The following is a 20,527-nucleotide window of genomic DNA, read 5'->3' on the forward strand; positions in this document are numbered from 1 at the left end:
GTGGGTCAGTCACTGTCCTTTCACACTCTGGGACTGGGTGGAGCAGTGGGTCTGACACTGGACTTTCACACTCTGGGAATGTGTGTACTGCAGGTCAGTCACTGTCCTTTCACACTCTGGGACTGGGTGGTACAGTGGGTCAGACACTGTCCTTTCACACTCTCGGACTGGGTGGTACTGTGGGTCAGTCACTGTCCTTTCACACTCTGGGACTGGGTGGTACAGTGGGTCAGTCACTGTCCTTTCACACTCTGGGACTGGGTGGTACAGTGGGTCAGTCACTGTCCTTTCACACTCTGGGAATGTGTGTACTGCAGGTCAGACACTCCTTTCACATTCTGGGACGCGGTGGAACAGTGGGTCAGTCCCTGTCCTTTCACACTCTGGGACTGGGTGGTACAGTGGGTCAGACACTGTCCTTTCACACTCTGGGACTGGGTGGTACTGTGGGTCAGTCACTGTCCTTTCACACTCTGGGACTGGGTGGTACAGTGGGTCAGTCACTGTCCTTTCACACTCTGGGACTGGGTGGTACAGTGGGTCAGACACTGTCCTTTCACACTCTGGGACTGGGTGGTACAGTGGGTCAGTCACTGTCCTTTCACACTCTGGGACTGGGTGGTACAGTGGGTCCGACACTGTCCTTTCACACTCTGGGACTGGGTGGTACAGTGGGTCAGACACTGTCCATTCACACTCTGGGAATGGGTGTACAGTGGGTCAGACACTCCTTTCACACTCTGGGACTGGGTGGTACAGTGGGTCAGACACTGTCTTTTCACACTCTGGGACTGGGTGGTACAGTGGGTCAGACACTGTCCTTTCACACTCTGGGACTGGGTGGTACAGTGGGTCAGACACTGTCCTTTCACACTCTGGGACTGCGTGGGACAGTGGGTCAGACACTGTCCTTTCACACTCTGGGACTGGGTGGTGCAGTGGGTCAGTCACTGTCCTTTCATACTCTGGGACTGGGTGGTACAGTGGGTCAGACCCTGGCCTTTCACACTCTGGGAATGTGTGTACAGTGGGTTGGACACTGTCCTTTCACACTCTGGGACTGGGTGGTACAGTGGGTCAGACACTGTCCTTTCACAGCCTGGGACTGGGTGGGACAGTGGGTCAGTCACTGTCCTTTCACACTCTGGGTCTGGGTGGTGCAGTGGGCCAGACACTGTCTTTTCACACTCTGGGACAGGGTGGTACAGTGGGTCAGACGCTGTCCTTTCACAATCTGGGACTGGGTGCTACAGTGGGTCAGGCACTGGCCTTTCACACTCTGGGACTGGGTGGTATAGTGGGTCAGTCACTGTCCTTTCGCGCTCTGGGACTGCGTGTACTCTGGTCAGACACTGTCCTTTTACTATCTGGGACTGGGTGGTACAGGGGGTCAGACACTGTCCTTTCACACTCTGGGACTGGGTGGTACAGTGGGTCAGATACTGTCCTTTCACACTCTGGGACTGGGTGGTACAGTGGGTCAGGCACTGTCCTTTCACAATCTGGGACTGCGTGTACTCTGGTCAGACATTGTCCTTTTACTATCTGGGACTGGGTGGTACAGTGGGTCAGACACTGTCCTTTACACCCTGGGGCTGCGTGTACAGTGGGTCAGACACTGTCCTTTCACACTCTGGGACTGGGTGGTGCAGTGGGTCAGTCACTGTCCTTTCACACTCTGGGACTGGGAGGTACAGTGGGTCAGACACTGTCCTTTCACACTCTGGGACTGTGTGGTACAGTGGGTCAGACACTGTCCTTTCACACTCTGGGACTGGGTGTGCAGTGGGTCAGACACTGTCCTTTCACACTCTGGGACTGGGTGTGCAGTGGGTCAGACACTGTCCTTTCACACTCTGGGACTGGGTGGTACAGTGGGTCAGACACTGTCCTTTCACACTCTGGGACTGGGTGTGCAGTGGGTCAGACACTGTCCTTTCACACTCTGGGACTGGGTGGGACAGTGGGTCAGACACTGTCCTTTCACACTCTGGGACTGGGTGTACAGTGGGTCAGACACTGTCCTTTGTCACTCTGGGACTGGGTGGTGCAGTGTTTCACACACTGTCATTTCACACTCTGCAACTGCGTGTACAGTGGGTCAGACACTGTCCTTTCAAACTCTGGGACTGGGTGGGACAGTGGGTCAGTCACTGTCCTTTAACGCTCTTGGACTGCATGTACAGTGGGTCAGACACACTCCTTTCACGCTCTGGAACTGGGTGCAACAGTGGGTCAGACACTGTCCTTTCACACTCTGGAACTCGGTGGTACAGTGGGTCTGACACTGTCCTTTCACACTCTGGGACTGGGTGGTACAGTGGGTCAGACACTGTCCTTTCACACTCTCAGACTGGGTGGTACAGTGGGTCAGACACTGTCCTTTCACACTCTGGGACTGGGTGGTACAGTGGGTCAGTCACTGTCCTTTCACACTCTCGGACTGGGTGGTACAGTGGGTCAGACACTGTCCTTTCACACTCTGGGAATGGGTGTACAGTGGGTCAGACACTCCTTTCACACTCTGGGACTGGGTGGTACAGTGGGTCAGTCACTGTCCTTTCACACTCTCGGACTGGGTGGTACAGTGGGTCAGACACTGTCCTTTCACACTGGGACTGGGTGGTACAGTGGGCCAGACACTGTCATTTCACACTCTGGGACTGGGTGGTACAGTGGGTCAGACACTGTCCTTTCACACTCTGGGACTGGGTGGTACAGTGGGTCAGACGCGGTCCTTTCACACTCTGGGACTGGGTGGTACAGTGGGTTAGACACTGTCTTTTCACACGCTGGGACTGGGTGGTACAGTGGGCCAGACACTGTCCTTTCACACTCTGGGACTGGGTGGTACAGTGGGCCAGACACTGTCCTTTCACACTCTGGGACTGGGTGGTACAGTGGGTCAGACGCTGTCCTTTCACACTCTGGGACTGGGTGGTACAGTGAGTCAGACACTGTCCTTTCACACTCTGGGACTGGGTGGTACAGTGGGTCAGACGCTGTCCTTTCACACTCTGGGACTGGGTGGTACAGTGGGTCAGACACTGTCCTTTACACCCTGGGGTTGCGTGTACAGTGGGTCAGACACTGTCCTTTACACCCTGGGGCTGCGTGTACAGTGGGTCAGACACTGTCCTTTCACACTCTGGGACTGGGTGGGAGAGTGGGTCAGACACTGTCCTTTCTCACTCTGGGAATGGGTGTACATTGGGTCAGACACTCCTTTCACACTCTGGGACTGGGTGGTGCAGTGGGTCAGTCACTGTCCTTTCACACTCTGGGACTGGGAGGTACAGTGCGTCAGACACTGTCCTTTCACACTCTGGGACTGGGTGGTAGAGTGGGTCAGACACTGTCCTTTCACACTCTGGGACTGGGTGGTACAGTGGGTCAGACGCTGTCCTTTCACACTCTGGGACTGGGTGGTACAGTGAGTCAGACACTGTCCTTTCACACTCTGGGACTGGGTGGTACAGTGGGTCAGACGCTGTCCTTTCACACTCTGGGACTGGGTGGTACAGTGGGTCAGACACTGTCCTTTACACCCTGGGGTTGCGTGTACAGTGGGTCAGACACTGTCCTTTACACCCTGGGGCTGCGTGTACAGTGGGTCAGACACTGTCCTTTCACACTCTGGGACTGGGTGGGAGAGTGGGTCAGACACTGTCCTTTCTCACTCTGGGAATGGGTGTACATTGGGTCAGACACTCCTTTCACACTCTGGGACTGGGTGGTGCAGTGGGTCAGTCACTGTCCTTTCACACTCTGGGACTGGGAGGTACAGTGCGTCAGACACTGTCCTTTCACACTCTGGGACTGGGTGGTAGAGTGGGTCAGACACTGTCCTTTCACACTCTGGGACTGGGTGGGACAGTGGGTCAGACACTGTCCTTTGTCACTCGGACTGGGTGGTGCAGTGTTTCACGCACTGTCCTTTCACACTCTGCAACTGCGTGTACAGTGAGTCAGACACTGTCCTTTCACACTCTGGGACTGGGTGGTACAGTGGGTCAGACGCTGTCCTTTCACACTCTGGGACTGGGTGGTACAGTGGGTCAGACACTGTCCTTGCACACTCTGGGAATGGGTGTACAGTGGGTCAGACACTCCTTTCACACTCTGGGACTGGGTGGTAGTGGGTCAGACACTCCTTTCACACTCTGGGACTGGGTGGTACAGTCGGTCAGACACTGTCTTTTCACACACTGGGACTGGGTGGTACAGTGGGTCAGACACTGTCCTTTCACACTCTGGGACTGGGTGGTACAGTGGGTCAGACACTCCTTTCACACTCTGGGACTGGGTGGTACAGTGGGTCTGGGACTGGGTGGTACAGTGGGTCAGACACTGTCCTTTACACCCTGGGGCTGCGTGTTCAGTGGGTCAGACACTGTCCTTTCACACTCTGGGACTCGGTGGAACAGTGGGTCAGTCACTGTCCTTTCACACTCTGGGACTGGGTGGTACAGTGGGTCAGACCCTGGCCTTTCACACTCTGGGAATGTGTGTACAGTGGGTCGGACACTGCCCTTTCACACTCTGGGACTGGGTGGTACAGTGGGTCAGACCCGGGCCTTTCACACTCTGGGACTGGGTGGTACAGTGGGTCAGACACTGTCCTTTCACACTCTGGGACTGGGTTGTACAGTGGATCAGACACTGTCGTTTCACGCTCTTGGACTGCATGTACAGTGGGCCAGACACACTCCTTTCACGCTCTGGGACTGGGTGCAACAGTGGGTCAGTCACTGTCCTTTCACACTCTGGAACTCGGTGGTACAGTGGGTCTGACACTGTCCTTTCACACTCTGGGACTGGGTGGGACAGTGGGTCAGGGACTGGGTGGTACAATGGGTCAGACACTTTCCTTTCACACTCTGGGACTGGGCGGTACAGTGGGTCAGACACTGTCCTTTCACACTCTGGGACTGGGTGGTACAGTGGGTCAGACACTGTCCTTTCACACTCTGGGTCTGGGTGGTGCAGTGGGTCAGACACTGTCCTTTCACACTCTGGGACAGGGTGGTACAGTGGGTCAGACGCTGTCCTTTCACAATCTGGGACTGGGTGCTACAGTGGGTCAGTCACTGGCCTTTCACACTCTGGGACTTTTTGGTATAGTGGGTCAGTCACTGTCCTTTCACACTCTGGGACTGCGTGTACTCTGGTCAGACATTGTCCTTTTACTATCTGGGACTGGGTGGTACAGTGGGTCAGACACTGTCCTTTACACCCTGGGGCTGCGTGTACAGTGGGTCAGACACTGTCCTTTCACGCTCTGGGAATGGGTGTACATTGGGTCAGACACTCCTTTCACACTCTGGGACTGGGTGGTGCAGTGGGTCAGTCACTGTCCTTTCACACTCTGGGACTGGGAGGTACAGTGGGTCAGACACTGTCTTTTCACACTCTGGGACTGGGTGGTACAGTGGGTCAGACACTGTCCTTTCACACTCTGGGACTGGGTGTGCAGTGGGTCAGACACTGTCCTTTCACACTCTGGGACTGGGTGTACAGTGGGTCAGACACTGTCCTTTGTCACTCTGCGACTGGGTGGGACAGTGGGTCAGTCACTGTCCTTTCACGCTCTTGGACTGCATGTACAGTGGGTCAGACACTCCTTTCACGCTCTGGGACTGGGTGCAACAGTGGGTCAGTCACTGTCCTTTCACACTCTGGAACTCGGTGGTACAGTGGGTCTGACACTGTCCTTTCACACTCTGGGACTGGGTGGGACAGTGGGTCAGACACTTTCCTTTCACACTCTGGGACTGGGTGGTACAGTGGGTCAGACACTGTCCTTTCACACTCTGGGACTGGGTGGTACAGTGGGTCAGACACTGTCCTTTCACACTCTGGGACTGGGTGGTACAGTGGGTCAGTCACTGTCCTTTCACACTGGGACTGGGTGGTACAGTGGGTCAGACACTGTCCTTTCACACTCTGGGACTGGGTGGTACAGTGGGTCAGACACTGTCCTTTCACACTCTGGGACTGGGTGGTACAGTGCGTCAGACACTGTCCTTTCACACTCTGGGACTGGGTGGTACATTGGGTCAGACACTGTCCTTTCACACTCTGGGACTGGGTGGTACAGTGGGTCAGACACTGTCCCTTCACAGTCTGGGACTGGGTGGTACAGTGGGTCAGACACTGTCCCTTCACAGTCTGGGACTGGGTGGTACAGTGGGTCAGACACTGTCCTTTCACACTCTGGGACATAGAAACATAGAGATAGGAACAGGAGTAGGCCATTCGGCCCTTCGAGCCTGCTCCGCCATTCAATGAGATCATGGCTGATCTTCGTCTGAGATCATAGCTGATCTTACCAGTTCAGTACCCCGTCCCCGCCTTTTCTCCGTAACCCTTAATCCCCTTAGCCTTCAGAAATATATCCAATTCTCTCTTGAAAATATTTATTGAATTAGCCTTCACAGCCCTCTGTGGCAGGGAATTCCACAGGCTCACGACTCTTTGAGTGAAGAAATTCTTCCTCATCTCTGTTTTAAATGATTTGCCCGCTATTTTTAGACTGTGGCCCCTGGTTCTGTGCTCCCCGGCCATTGGAAACATTCTCTCTGAATTCAGCCTGTCCAGGCCTGCCAGGACTGGGTGGTACAGTGGGTCAGACACTGTCCTTTCACACTCTGGGACTGGGTGGTACAGTGGGTCAGTCACTGTCCTTTCACACTGGGACTGGGTGGTACAGTGGGTCAGACACTGTCCTTTCACACTCTGGGACTGGGTGGTACAGTGGGTCAGACACTGTCCTTTCACACTCTGGGACTGGGTGGTACAGTAGGTCAGTCACTGTCCTTTCACACTGGGACTGGGTGGTACAGTGGGTCAGACACTGTCCTTTCACACTCTGGGACTGGGTGGTACAGTGGGTCAGACACTGTCCTTTCACACTCTGGGACTGGGTGGTACAGTGGGTCAGACACTGTCCTTTCACACTCTGGGACTGGGTGGTACAGTGGGTCAGACACTGTCTTTTCACACTCTGGGACTGGGTGGTACAGTGGGTCAGACACTGTCCTTTCACACTCTGGGACTGGGTCGTGCAGTGGGTCAGACACTGTCCTTTCACACACTGGGACTTGGTGGTACAGTGGGCCAGACACTGTCCTTTCACACTCTGGGACTGGGTGGTACAGTGGGTCAGACACTGTCCTTTCACACTCTGGGACTGGGTGGTACAGTGGGTCAGACACTGTCCTTTCACACTCTGGGACTGGGTCGTGCAGTGGGTCAGACACTGTCCTTTCACACACTGGGACTTGGTGGTACAGTGGGTCAGACACTGTCCTTTACACCCTGGGGCTGCGTGTACAGTGGGTCAGACACTGTCCTTTCACGCTCTGGGACTGGGTCGTGCAGTGGGTCAGACACTGTCCTTTTACACACTGGGACTTGGTGGTACAGTGGGTCAGACACTGTCCTTTCACACTCTGAAACTCGGTGCTACATTGGGTCTGACACTGTCCTTTCACATTCTGGGACTCGGTGGGACAGTGGATCAGGGACTGGGTAGTACAATGGGTCAGACACTTTCCTTTCACACTCTGGGACTGCATGTACTGTGGGTCAGACATTGTCCTTTCGCACTCTGGGACTGGGTGGGACAGTGGGTCTGACACTGTAATTTCACAATCTGGGACTGGGTGGTGCAGTGGGTCAGACACTCTCCTTTTACTCTCTGGGACTGCATGTACTGTGGGTCAGACATTGTCCTTTCGCACCCTGGGACTGGGTGGGACAGTGGGTCAGACACTGTCCTTTCACACTCTGGGACTGGGTGTACAGTGGGTCAGACACTGTCCTTTCACACTCTGGGACTGGGTGGTACAGTGGGTCAGACACTGTCCTTGCACACTCTCGGACTGGGTGGTACAGTGGGTCAGACACTGTCCTTTCACACTCTGGGACTGGGTGGAACAGTGGGTCAGACACTGTCCTTTCACAGACTGGGACTGGGTGGACACCATTGATGATCACGGTGATCACATTTGCAGTAAGTGTTGGCTGCTCGAGGAATTCCGGCTCCGTGTTGATGAGCTGGAGTCCGAGCTTCAAACACTGCAACACATCAGGGAGGGGGAGAGTTACTTGGACTCTGTGTTCCAGGAAGTAGTCACACCAATTAGATTAATTAATTCAGATGTAGTCCGTGGCCAGGTTCAGGATGGTGTGACTAGAAGTGAGGCAGGTATGGGGATCCAGGAGGTAGTGTTGGAGGAGCTGCAGCCCTTGCTCTTGTTCTACAGGTTTGAGGCTCCTACTCCCTGTGAGGATGGGAACGGGGACTGCGGGGAGGATGAGCAACCTGGCCACAGCACCGTGGAGCGGGGGGCCATTCAAGTGGGGGGAGTTAAAAGAAATGTTGTAGTGGTAGGTGATAGTATCGTTAGGGGGATAGATAGGGTTCTTTGCAGCCGAGAGCGAGAGCCCCGAAGGCTGTGTTGCCTGCCCAGTGCCAGGGTTAAGGACATCCCCTCTGGGCTGGAGAGAAACTTGGAGTGGGAGGGGGAGGATCCATTTGTCGTGGTGCATGTTGGTACCAACGGCATAGATAGGACAAGGAAAGAGGTTCTGCTGAGGGAGTTTGATCAGCTAGGGGCCAAATTAAAAAGCAGAACCACAAGAGTAATAATCTCTGGATTACTACCTGAGCCACGTGCAAATTTGGCTAGGGTAAATAAAATTAGAGTTAAATGCGTGGCTCAAAGACTGGTGTGGGAGAAATGGGTTTTACTTGTTGGGACACTGGCATCAGTACTGGGACAGGAGAGGGCTGTTCCGTTGGGACGGACTTCACTTGGCCAGTGCTAGGACTAGAGTCCTGGCGAATCGAATAACTAGGGCTGTAGAGAGGGCTTTAAACTAATTAGTTGGGGGGAGGTTTTAAGAGAGCGAAAAATAAAAATGACAGCGGAGAAGGCAATAGAGCAAGGTAGCAGTGGGGGAATTAAAAACCAGAGCATGTCAGGAAGGGACAGAATGTATAATGGTAAAGTAGTAAAGGGGGTAAAAGCAGGAATAAATTGTCAGAAAACATATTTGAAAGTTCTTTATCTGAATGCACGCAGCATTCGTAACAAAATAGACGAATTGACGGTACAAATAACTACACATGGGTATGATCTGGTGGCCATTACGGAAACATGGCTGCTAGATGATCATGACTGGGAACTAAACATACAAGGGTATTTGACAATTAGGAAGGACAGACCGGAAGGAAAGGGTTGCTATGTTAATCAAGGATGGAATCACTGCAATAGTCAGAAATGATATTGGGTCAAAGGATCAGGATAGTGAAACAGTTTGGGTGGAGATAAAGGAATAATAAGGGGGAAAAGTCACTAGTGGGCGTAGTCTATAGGTCTCCTAACAGTTGCAACTCTGTTGGTCGGTGTATAAATCAGGAAATAGTTGGGGCTTGTAATAAGGGAACAGCTATAATCATGGGGGATTTTAACTTTCATATTGACTGGACTAATCAAATTGGGCATGGCAGCCTTGAGGAAGAGTTCATAGAGTGTATTAGGGATGGGTTCCTTGAGCCGTATGTAACTGAACCAACCAGGGGGCAGGCAATCTTAGATCTGGTCCTGTGTAATGAGACAGGATTAATAAAAAAATGTCCTAGTAAAGGATCCCCTTGGAATGAGTGACCATAATATGGTTGAATTCCAAATTCAGTTTGAGGGTGAGAGAGTTGGATCTCAAACCAGCGTACTGAGCTTAAATAAAGGAGACTATGAAGGTATGAGAGTAGAATTGACTAAAGTGGACTGGGAAAGCAGATTAAAGTGTAAGACGGTACAAGAGCAGTGATCTACATTCAAGGAGATATTTCACATCTTTCAAGATAAATATATTCCACTGAGGAAAAAGGGGAGTAAAAGAAAAGACAGCCATCCGTGGCTTAGAAAAGTAATAAAGGATAGTATCCGACTGAAAACAAGGGCATATAAAGTAGCCAAATCTAGTGGGAGGATAGAAGATTGGGAAGCATTTAAAAGCCAGCAAACAATAACTGGAAGATAGATTATGAAAGTAAACTAGCAAAAAATATAAAAACAGATAGCAAGAGTTTCTACAGCTATATTAAAAGAAAAAGGGTGGCTAAAGTGAACGTTGGTCCCTTAGAGGATGGGACCGGGAAACTAGTGGTGGGGAACATGGAGATGGCAAAAACGCTGAACAAATATTTTGTATCAGTCTTTACAGTAGAGGACACTAAAAATATCCCAACACTGAACAAACGGGGCAATGGGGGGGGAGGAGCTAAACATGATTAAAATCACTAAGGAGATGGTACTCGGTAAAATAATGGGACTTAAGGCGGATAAATCCCCCGGACCTGATGGCCTACATCCTAGGGTCTTGAGAGAAGAGGCTGTAGGGATTGTGGATGCATTGGTGATTATTTTCCAAAACTCCCTGGACTCAGAAAAGGTCCTGGCAGATTGGAAAACTGCTAATGTAACACCCTTATTTAAGAAGGGAAGTAGACAAAAAGCCGGAAACTATAGACCAGTTAGCCTAACATCTGTGGTTGGCAAAATGTTGGAGTCCATTATTAAGGAAACAGTAACAGAGCATTTGGATAAACATAATTTAATAGGACAGAGTCAGTATGGTTTTATGAAGGGGAAGTCATGTTTGACAAATTTGCTCGAATTCTTTGAGGACGTAACATACAGGGTGGATAAAGGGGAACCAGTGGATGTAGTGTATTTGGACTTCCAAAAGGCATTTGACAAGGTTCCACACAAAAGATTACTGATCAAGATAAAAAATCACGGGATTGGGGCTAATATACCTGCATGGGTGGAAGATTGGCTATCTAACAGGAAAAAAAAGAGTTGGGATAAATGGTTCGTTCTCAGGCTGGCAATCAGTAACCAGTGGTGTTCCGCAGGGGTCAGTGCTGGGACCCCAACTCTTTACAATCTATATTAACGATTTGGAGGAAGGGACCGAGTGCAACATATCCAAGTTTGCCGACGATACAAAGATGGGAGGGAAAGCAGTGAGTGAGGAGGACATAAAAAACCTGCAAAAGGACATAGGCAGGCTAAGTGAGTGGGCAGAGATTTGGTATATGCAATATAATGTTGGAAAGTGTGAGGTTATGCACTTTGGCAGAAAAAATCAAAGAGCAAGTTATTATCTAACCGGAGAGAAACTGCAAAGTGCTACAGTACAAGGGGATCTGGGGGTCCTGGTGCATGAAACACAAAAAGTTAGTATGCAGGTGCAGCAGGTGATCAGGAAGGCCAATGGAATCTTGGCTTTTATTGCAAGGGGGATGGAGTATAAAAACAGGGAAGTCTTGCTTCAGTTATACAGGGTATTGGTGAGGCCACACCTGGAATACTGCGTGCAGTTTAGGTTTCCATATTTAAGAAAAGATATACTTGCTCTCGAGGCAGTTCAGAGAAGGTTCACTCGGTTGATTCCGGAGATGAGGGGGTTGACGTATGAGGAAAGGTTGAGTAGGTTGGGACTCATTGGAGCTCAGAAGAATGAGCGGCGATCTTATCGAAACATATAAGATTGTGAGGGGGCTTGATCGGGTGGATGCGGTGAGGAAGTTTCCACTGATGGGTGAGACTAGAACTAGGGGGCATAATCTTAGAATAAGGGGCTGCCCATTCAAAACTGAGATGATGAGAAACTTCTTCACTCAGAGGGTAGTAAATCTGTGGAATTTGCTACCCCAGAGAGCTGTGGAAGCTGCAACATTAAATAAATTTATAATGGAGATAGACAGCTTCCTAGCAGATAAGGGAATTAGGGGTTACGGGGAGAGGGCAGGGAAGTGGACATGAGTCTAGATTCGGATCAGCCATGATCCTATTGAATGGCGGAGCAGGCCCGAGGGGCCGTATGGCCTACTCCTGCTCCTACTTCTTCTGTTCTTATGTTCTTTCACGCTCTGGGACTCGGTGGAACAGTGGGTCAGTCACTGCCTTTTCACACTCTCGGGCTGGGTGGTACAGTGGGTCAGACACTGGGATTGGGTGGTACAGTGGGTCAGACACTGTCCTTTCACACTCTGGGACTGGGTGGTACAGTGGGTCAGACACTCCTTTAACACTCTGGGACTGGGTTGTACAGTGGGTCAGACACTGTCCTTTCACACGCTGGGACTGGGTTGTAGAGTGGTTCAGACACTGTCCTTTCACACTCTGGGACTGGGTGGTACAGTGGGTCAGACACTGCCCTTTCACACTCAGAAATTGGGTGGAGCAGTGGGTCAGACTCTGTCCTTTCACGCTCTGGGACTCGGTGGAACAGTGGGTCAGTCACTGTCCTTTCACACTCTGGGACTGGGTGGTACAGTGGGTCAGACACTGTCCTTTCACACTCTGGGACTGGGTGGTACAGTGGGTCAGACACTGTCCTTTCACACTCTGGGACTGGGTGGTGCAGTGGTTCAGACACTGTCCTTTCACACTCTGGGACTGGGTGGTGCAGTGGTTCAGACACTGTCCTTGCACACTCTGGGATTCAGTGGAACAGTGGGTCAGTCACTGTCCTTTCACACTCTGGGACTGGGTGGAGCAGTGGGTCAGACACTGTCCTTTCACACTCTGGGACTGGGTGGTACAGTGGGTCCGACCCTGTCCTTCCAGACTCTGGGACTGGCTGGCACAGTGGGTCAGACACTGTCCTTTCACACTCTGGGACTGGGTGGTACAGTGGGTCAGACACTGTCCTTCCAGACTCTGGGACTGGGTGGTACAGTGGGTCAGACACTGTCCTTTCACACTCTGGGACTGGGTGGAACAGTGGGTCAGACACTGTCCTTTCACACTCTGGGACAAGGTAGAACAGTGGGTCAGACATTGTCCTTTCACACTCTGGGTCTGGGTGGTACAGTGGGTCAGACACTGTCCTTTCACACTCTGGGACTGGGTGGTACACTGGGTCAGTCACTGTCCTTTCACACTCTGGGTCTGGGTGGTACGGTGGGTCAGACACTGCCCTTTCACACTCTGGGACTGGGTGGTACAGTGGGTCAGACACTGTCCTTTCACGCTCTGGGACTGGGTGGAACAGTGGGTCAGACACTGTCCTTGCACACTCTGGCACTGGGTGGTACAGTGGGTCAGACACTGTCCTTTCACGCTCTGGGACTCGGTGGAACAGTGGGTCAGTCACTGTCCTTTCACAATCTGTGTCTGGGTGGTACAGTGGGTCAGACGCTGTCCTTTCACACTCTGGGACTGGGTGGTACAGTGGGTCGAACGCTGTCCTTTCACAATCTGGGACTGGGTGGTACAGTGGGTTAGTCACTGTCCTTTCACACTCTGGGACTGGGTGGAACAGTGGGTCAGACACAGTCCTTTCACACTCTGGGACAAGGTGGAACAGTGGGTCAGACATTGTCCTTTCACACTCTGGGACTGGGTGGAACAGTGGGTCAGACACTGTCCTTTCACACTCTGGGTCTGGGTGGTACAGTGGGTCAGACACCGTCCTTTCACACTCTGGGACTGGGAGGTACAGTGGGTCAGACACTGTCCTTTCACACTCTGGGACTGGGTGGAACAGTGGGTCAGACACTGTCCTTTCACAATCTGGGACTGGGCGGTTCAGTGGGTCAGACACTGCCCTTTCACACTCTGGGACTGGGTGGTACATTGGGTCAGACACTGTCCTTTCACACTCTGGGACTGGGTGGAACAGTGGGTCAGACACTGTCCTTTCACAATCTGGGACTGGGTGGTACAGTGGGTGAGACACTGCCGTTTCACACTCTGGGACTGGGTGGTACACTGGGTCAGTCACTGTCCTTTCACACTCTGGGACTGGGTGGTACAGTGGGTCAGACACTGTCCTTTCACACTCTCGGACTCGGTGGAACAGTGGGTCAGTCACTGTCCTTTCACGCTCTGGGACTGGGTGGAGCAGTGGGTCAGACACTGTCATTTCACACTCTGGGACTGGGTGGAGCAGTGGGTCAGACACTGTCCTTTCACACTCTGGCACTGGGTGGTACAGTGGGTCAGACACTGTCCTTTCACGCTCTGGGACTCGGTGGAACAGTGGGACAGTCACTGTCCTTTCACACTCTGGGACTGGGTGGTGCAGTGCGTCAGACACTGTCCTTTCACACTCTGGGACTGGGTGGTACAGTGGGTCTGGGACTGGGTGCTACAGTGGGTCAGACACTGTCCTTCCAGACTCTGGGACTGGGTGGTACAGTGGGTCAGACACTGTCCTTTCACACTCTGGGACTGCGTGTACACTGGGTCACACACTGTCCTTTTACAATCTGGGACTGGGTGGTACAGTGGGTCAGACACTGTCCTTTCACACTCTGGGACTGGGTGGAGCAGTGGGTCGGACACTGCCCTTTTGACACTCTGGGACTCGGTGGAACAGTGGGTCAGTCACTGTCCTTTCACACTCTGGGACTGGGTGGAGCAGCGGGTCAGACACTGTCCTTTCACGCTCTGGGACTGGGTGGACAGTGGGTCAGACACTGTCCTTTCACACTCTGGGACTGCGTGTACTGTGGGTCAGACACTGTCCTTTCACACTCTGGTACTGTGTGTACTGTGGGTCAGACACTGTCCTTTCACACTCTGGGACTCGGTGTTACAGTGGGTCAGACATGTCCTTTCACACTCTGGGACTGGGTGGGATAGTGGGTCAGGTTGTTTGCCTGACTCTAACCTCCAGAACAGTTTAGATGTGATGGGATTGTCGACACGACACTCCCATCGGATTCGACTATCCCGCATAGCCGTCAACCCTGTATTCAGAGACTCTTCTCTTCAGTCAGTGGGGCTAGGATGGGGAGGGATGCGGCCACTCCTCTCCCATCAGACGCGAGTACCCCTCTGCAAGTCAACTCAGTATTCAGAGATTAGGGCTGTCCAGAGTAGGGCTCAAACCCATAACTTTCCACCAGAGAGGTGGGAAGGCTACCACTGAGCCAAATCTCACTCTGCCATCAAGATTAGAGCGATGTTTGGACCAGTTCTGGGGCAGGAAGGACCTGTTCAAGGTGGACAATTGCACCTCAGCAGAGCTGGTACCAGTGTTGTAATGTGGGAAATGCAGCAGCCAATATGCACATAGCAAGCTCCCACAAACAGCAATGTGATAATGACCAAAATAATCTGTTTTTGTTATGTTTGTTGAGGGATAAATATTGGCCAGGACACCAGGGATAACTCCCCTGCAAATATCGCTAGATTAAAGATTAGATCAGAAATAGGACGGATCAGAAAGGAGGCAAATGTGAGGCAGTTGCAGATGGGTTTGCTGTGCATGTGCATAAATGCACGTAGCGTGGTAAATAAGTTTGGTAGCTGCAGGCACAAGTCGCCACATGGGACTATAATATAGTGGCAATAACAGAGAGCTGGGTCAAAGAAGGGGAGGATTGGGAGCTTCATATTCCTGGCTACAAGGTATTCAGGAAAGATAGTAAAGGAAGAAAAGGAGGGGTGTTGGAGTATTGATCAAAGAAACTATTCTTGTACTGGAGAGGGATGATGTCGTAGAGGGGTCAAAAATAGAATTTATTTGGTTAGAATTAAAGAACAAGGGAGGAACTATTACGCTACTCAGTGTATACTAAAGGCCACCAAAAGTGGGAAGGAGATAGAGGAGCAAATTTGCAGATAAATTACAGAAAGATGCAAGAACTACAGAGCGATGATAATGGATGACTTCAATTATCCTAATATAGACTGGGATAGTAACAGTGTAAAGGGCAAAGAGGGGGAGGAATTCTTGAAATATGTACAAGAGAAATTTCTTGATCAGTGTGTTTCCAGTCCAACGAGGAAGGAAACAATGCTAAATATAGTTCTGGGGAATGAAGTGGAGCATGCTTCTGTGGGAGAACATTTAGGGAACAGTGATCATAATATCATCAGGTTTAGAATAGTTATGGAAAAGGACAAGGAACAATCAAGCGTAACATTACATAACTGGAGGAGGGCTAAATCAGTGTGTTGAAATGGGATGTGACCCAGGTGGATTGGAAGCAAAAATTGGAGATAAAACCGTAATTGAACAATGGGAGGTCTTCAAAGAGGAGATCATTCAGCTACAGAGTAGACACATTCCCATGAGGAAAGAAAGGGCATCCAAGGCAAGCGCTTCCTGGATGACTAAAGAAATAGAGATTAAAATGAGGCAGAAAAAGGAGACAAGACAAATGTGAGGTTCATAATACAGTAGAGAACCAAGCTGAATATAGAAAGTAGAGAGGAGATCTAAAAATGGGAATAAGAGGGGCAAAGGGAGTATGAGAATAGATTAGCAGCTAACATAAAAGGGAATCTAAAAGTCTTTTATGAACACATAAATAGTTAAGGGTAGTCAAAGGAAAGGTGGGACTGATTAGGGAGATCTTCTTGTGGAGGCAGAGGGCATAGCCCAAGTACTAAATGAATACTTTGCATCTGCCTTCACTAGAGAAGAGGATTTTGCCAATGTAACAGTAAAGTGGAGTAGATCAGCCATGATCTTATTGAATGGCGGAGCGGGCTCGAGGGGCTGTATGTCCTACTCCTGCTCCTAATTCTTATGTTCTTATCAGGCAATAGCGATGTTGGATAGGATAAAAATAGATAAAGAGGATGTACTTAAAAGGTTGGCAACCCTCAAAGTAGAAAAGTCACCCGGTCTGGATGGGATGCATCCTAGGTTAGGGAGGTAAGGGTGGAAATTGCGGAGGCTCTGGCCACAATCTTCCAATCCTTGGAAGATTGTGGCCAGAGGACTGGTGGATTGCAAATGTTTCACCCCTGTTTAAAAAGGGGAGTGGGATAAACCCAGCAACTACAGGCCAGTCAGCCTAACATCGATGGAGGGGAAACTTTTAGAGACAATAATCTAGGACAAAATTAATTGGCATTTGAAAAAGTTTGGGCTAATAAATGAAAGTCAGCATGGATTTGTTCAATGCAAATCATGTTTGACTAACTTGATTGAGTTCTTTGATGAAGTAATGGAGAGGATTGATGAGGGTAGTGAGGTTGATGTTGTGTATATGGACTTTCAAAAGGCGTTTGACAAAGTATCACATAAGAAACTTGTGAGCAAAATTAAAGCCCATGGGATTAAAGGGACAGTGGCAGCATGGATACAAAACTGGCTAAAGGAGGGAAGTATACAGCGGTGTTCCCCAGGGGTCGGTATTAGGACCACTGCTCTTTTTGACATATTAATGACCTGGATTTGGGTATACAGGGCATAATTTCAAAGTTTGCAGATGACACGAAACTTGGAAATGTAGTAAACAATGAGGAGGATAGTTACAGACTTCAGGAGGACATAGGCATACTGGTGAAATGGGTAGACACATGGCAGATGAAAGTTAATGCAGAGAAGTGTAAAGTGATACATTTTGGTAGGAAGAATGAGGAAAGACAATATGAACTAAATGGCACAATTTTAAAGTGGTTGCAGGAACAGAGACCGGGGGTGTAAGTACACAAATCTTTGAAGGTGGCAGGACAAGTTGAGAAGGCTGTTTAAAAGCATATGGGATCCTTGGCTTTATGAATAGAGGAATAGTGTACAAAAACAAGGAAGTGATGCTAAACCTTTATAAAACACTGATAAGGCCTCAGCTGGAGTATTGTGTTCAATTCTGGGCACCACACTTTAGGGAGGATGGCAAGGCCTTGGAGAGGGTGCTGAAGAAATTCACTAGAATGGTTCCAGGGGTGAGGGACTTCAGTTATGTTGAGAAGCTGGGGTTGTTCTCCTTAGAGCAGAGAAGGTTAAGAGGAGATTTGATAGAGGGGTTCAAAATCATGAAAGGTTTTGATAGAGTAAATAAAGAGAAACTGTTTCCACTGGCAGAAGGGCCGATAACCAGAGGACAAAAATTTAAGGTGTTTGGCAAAAAACCAGAGGCAACTTGAGGAAGCATTTTTTTAAAGCAGCGATTTGTTATGATCTGGAATGTGCTGCCTGAAAGGGTGGTGGAAGCAGATTCAATAGTAACTTTCAAGAGAACTGGATAAATACTTGATGAGGAAAAAAAATTACAGGGCTATGGGGAAAGAGCAGGGGAGTGGGACTAGTTGGAGAGTTCTTTCAAAGAGCCGGCACAGGCACAGGCACAATGGGCCGAATGACTTCTTTCTGTGCTGTAGGGTTCTATGATTCAATGTTGATGTGATTTCCCCATTTCACAGGCCTTCATCTGAGCAATTTCTTACAGGTTGTGTACAACAGCGATATCATCAACCTGCTGCTCGATAATGGAGCAAACGTGAACAAGCTGAATAACGAGGGCGTTTCAGCACTTAACTGCTGCAACACACTTTACTATCCTGTCGGCTCCTTTCTACACAAGGAAATCAACAGACTCACAAACAAAAATAAGGTTTGTTTCACCTGAAGCCAATACCAGCTGGTGAGGATTTTTTCTGAATCCATCTTCTTTTGCACGGGGCAATCGGTAAAAACGGGGCAAGTTTCATTTCCCGTGGGACATCCAGAGTCTGTTTAACTTAGAATTCAATTATCTGAAACCTTCCGTGCTGTAAGTTTTGATAATTCTTCTGAACTCAGCCAATAGAGTCATATGCAAGTCATTCCCAGGAGGGTTCTCCCGATCCTGGGTGGTTTACAACCTTTCTCCAGAGTGCCTGCCAACCTTCCATTAATCTACAGTACATATAAATTGGGCTAACCAAATTAGTAACAATACTGTGGAGGAGGAATTCCTGGAGTGTTTAAGGGATGGTTTCCTGGACCAATATGTCGAGGAACCAACCAGAGATCAGGCCATCTTAGACTGGGTATTATGTAACGAGAAAGGATTAATTAGCAATCTTATTGTACGAGGCCCCTTGGGTCAGAGCGATCATAATATGATCGAATTCTTCATTAAGATGGAGAATGAAGTAGTCGACTCCGAGACTAAGGTCCTAAATTTAAATAAAGGAAACTACGATGGTCTGAGGCGCGAGTTGGGTAGGATTGATTGGGGAATGTCACGCAAAGGGTTGACGGTGGATAGACAATTGCAAACATTCAAAAACCGCATGGATGAACTGCAGAATTTGTTCATCCCAGTTTGGCATAAAAGTAAAACAAAAAAGGTGATTCAACCGTGGCTAACAAGGGAAATTAGGGATAGCATAAGATCCAAGGAGAGGACATATAAATTGGCCAGAAAAAGCAGTAAACCTGAGGATTGGGAGCAGTTTAGGATTCAACAAAGGAGGACAAAGGGATTAATTAAGAAAGGGAAAATAGAATATGAGAGTAAGCGTGCAAGGAACATAAAAACTGACTGTAAAAGCTTTTATAGATATGTGAAGAGAAAAAGATTGGTGAAGTCAAGCGTAGGTCCCTTGCAGTCAGAATCAGGGGAATTTATAATGGGGAACAAAGAAATGGCATACCAATTAAATACATATTTTGGTTCTGTCTTCACAAAGGAGGACACAAATAACCTCCCAGAGATGTCGGGGAACATAGGGTCTGATGAAAGGGAGGAACTGAAAGAAATCAGTATTGTTAGGGAAATTGATGGGATTGAAGGCCGATAAATCCCCAGGGCCTGATAATCTACATCCTAGGGTACTTAAGGAAGTGGCCCTAGAAATAGTTGATGCTTTGCTGATCATCTTCCAGCATTCGATGGAATCTGGAACAGTACCCATGGATTGGAGGGTAGCTAATGTTACCCCACTATTCAAAAAAGGTGGTAGATGGAAAATGGGGAATTACAGACCGGTAAGCCTGACATCGGTAGTGGGGAAAATGCTAGAGTCCATTATAAAAGATGTAATAGCAGAGCACTTGGAAAACAGTGACTGGATCGGACAAAGTCAACATGGATTTACAAAAGGTAAATCGTGCTTGACTAATCTACTGGAATTTTTTGAGGCTGTAACTGGTAAAATAGATAAGGGAGAACCAGTGGCTATGGTGTATTTGGACTTTCAGAAGGCTTTTGATAAGGTCCCGCATAAGAGATTAGCATGTAAAGTTAAGGCACATGGGATTGGGGGCAAGGTATTGACTTGGATAGAGAACTGGTTGGCAGACAGAAAGCAAAGAGTTGGAATAAACGTTTTTTTTTCCGAGTGGCAGGCAGTGACTAGTGGGGTACCGCAGGGATTGGTCCTTGGGCCCCAGCTATTCACAATATATATTAATGATCTAGACAAGGGAACTAGATGTAATATCTCCAAATTTGCAGACGACACAAAGCTGGGTGGGCGTGTGCTGTGAGGAGGATGCCGAGAAACTCCAGGATGATTTGGACAGGTTGGGTGATTGGGCAAATGCGAGGTTATCCATTTTGGTGGCAAAAACAGGAAGGCAGATTATTATCTGAATGGCAATAGATTGGGAGAAAGGGAAGTGCAACGAGACCTGGGTGTCCTTGTGGACCAATCGCTGAAGGTAAGCATGCAGGTGCAGCAGGCGGTTAAGATGGCAAATGGCATTTTGGCCTTCGTAGCGAGAGGGTTTGAGTACAGGAACAAGGATGTCTTGCTGCAGTTGTACAGGG

General features: G+C 49.6%; 1 protein-coding gene across 1 annotated transcript in view; it reads left to right on the forward strand.

The window, feature by feature from the left end:
* ankmy1 (ankyrin repeat and MYND domain containing 1) overlaps positions 1 to 20,527 on the forward strand; it is a 195,984-nt gene that overhangs the window by 88,427 nt on the left and 87,030 nt on the right. Inside the window, exon 5 of the mRNA XM_085990767.1 lies at positions 18,218 to 18,382. Coding sequence (XP_085846893.1) covers positions 18,218 to 18,382 — 165 coding nt within the window. The remainder of the gene's footprint in view (positions 1 to 18,217; positions 18,383 to 20,527) is intronic.

The sequence above is a fragment of the Somniosus microcephalus genome, chromosome 6 (genome assembly GCF_052327205.1).
Source record: "Somniosus microcephalus isolate GS21.2 chromosome 6, FLI_Smic_1.0, whole genome shotgun sequence".
NCBI classification, from domain to species: Eukaryota; Metazoa; Chordata; class Chondrichthyes; order Squaliformes; family Somniosidae; genus Somniosus; species Somniosus microcephalus.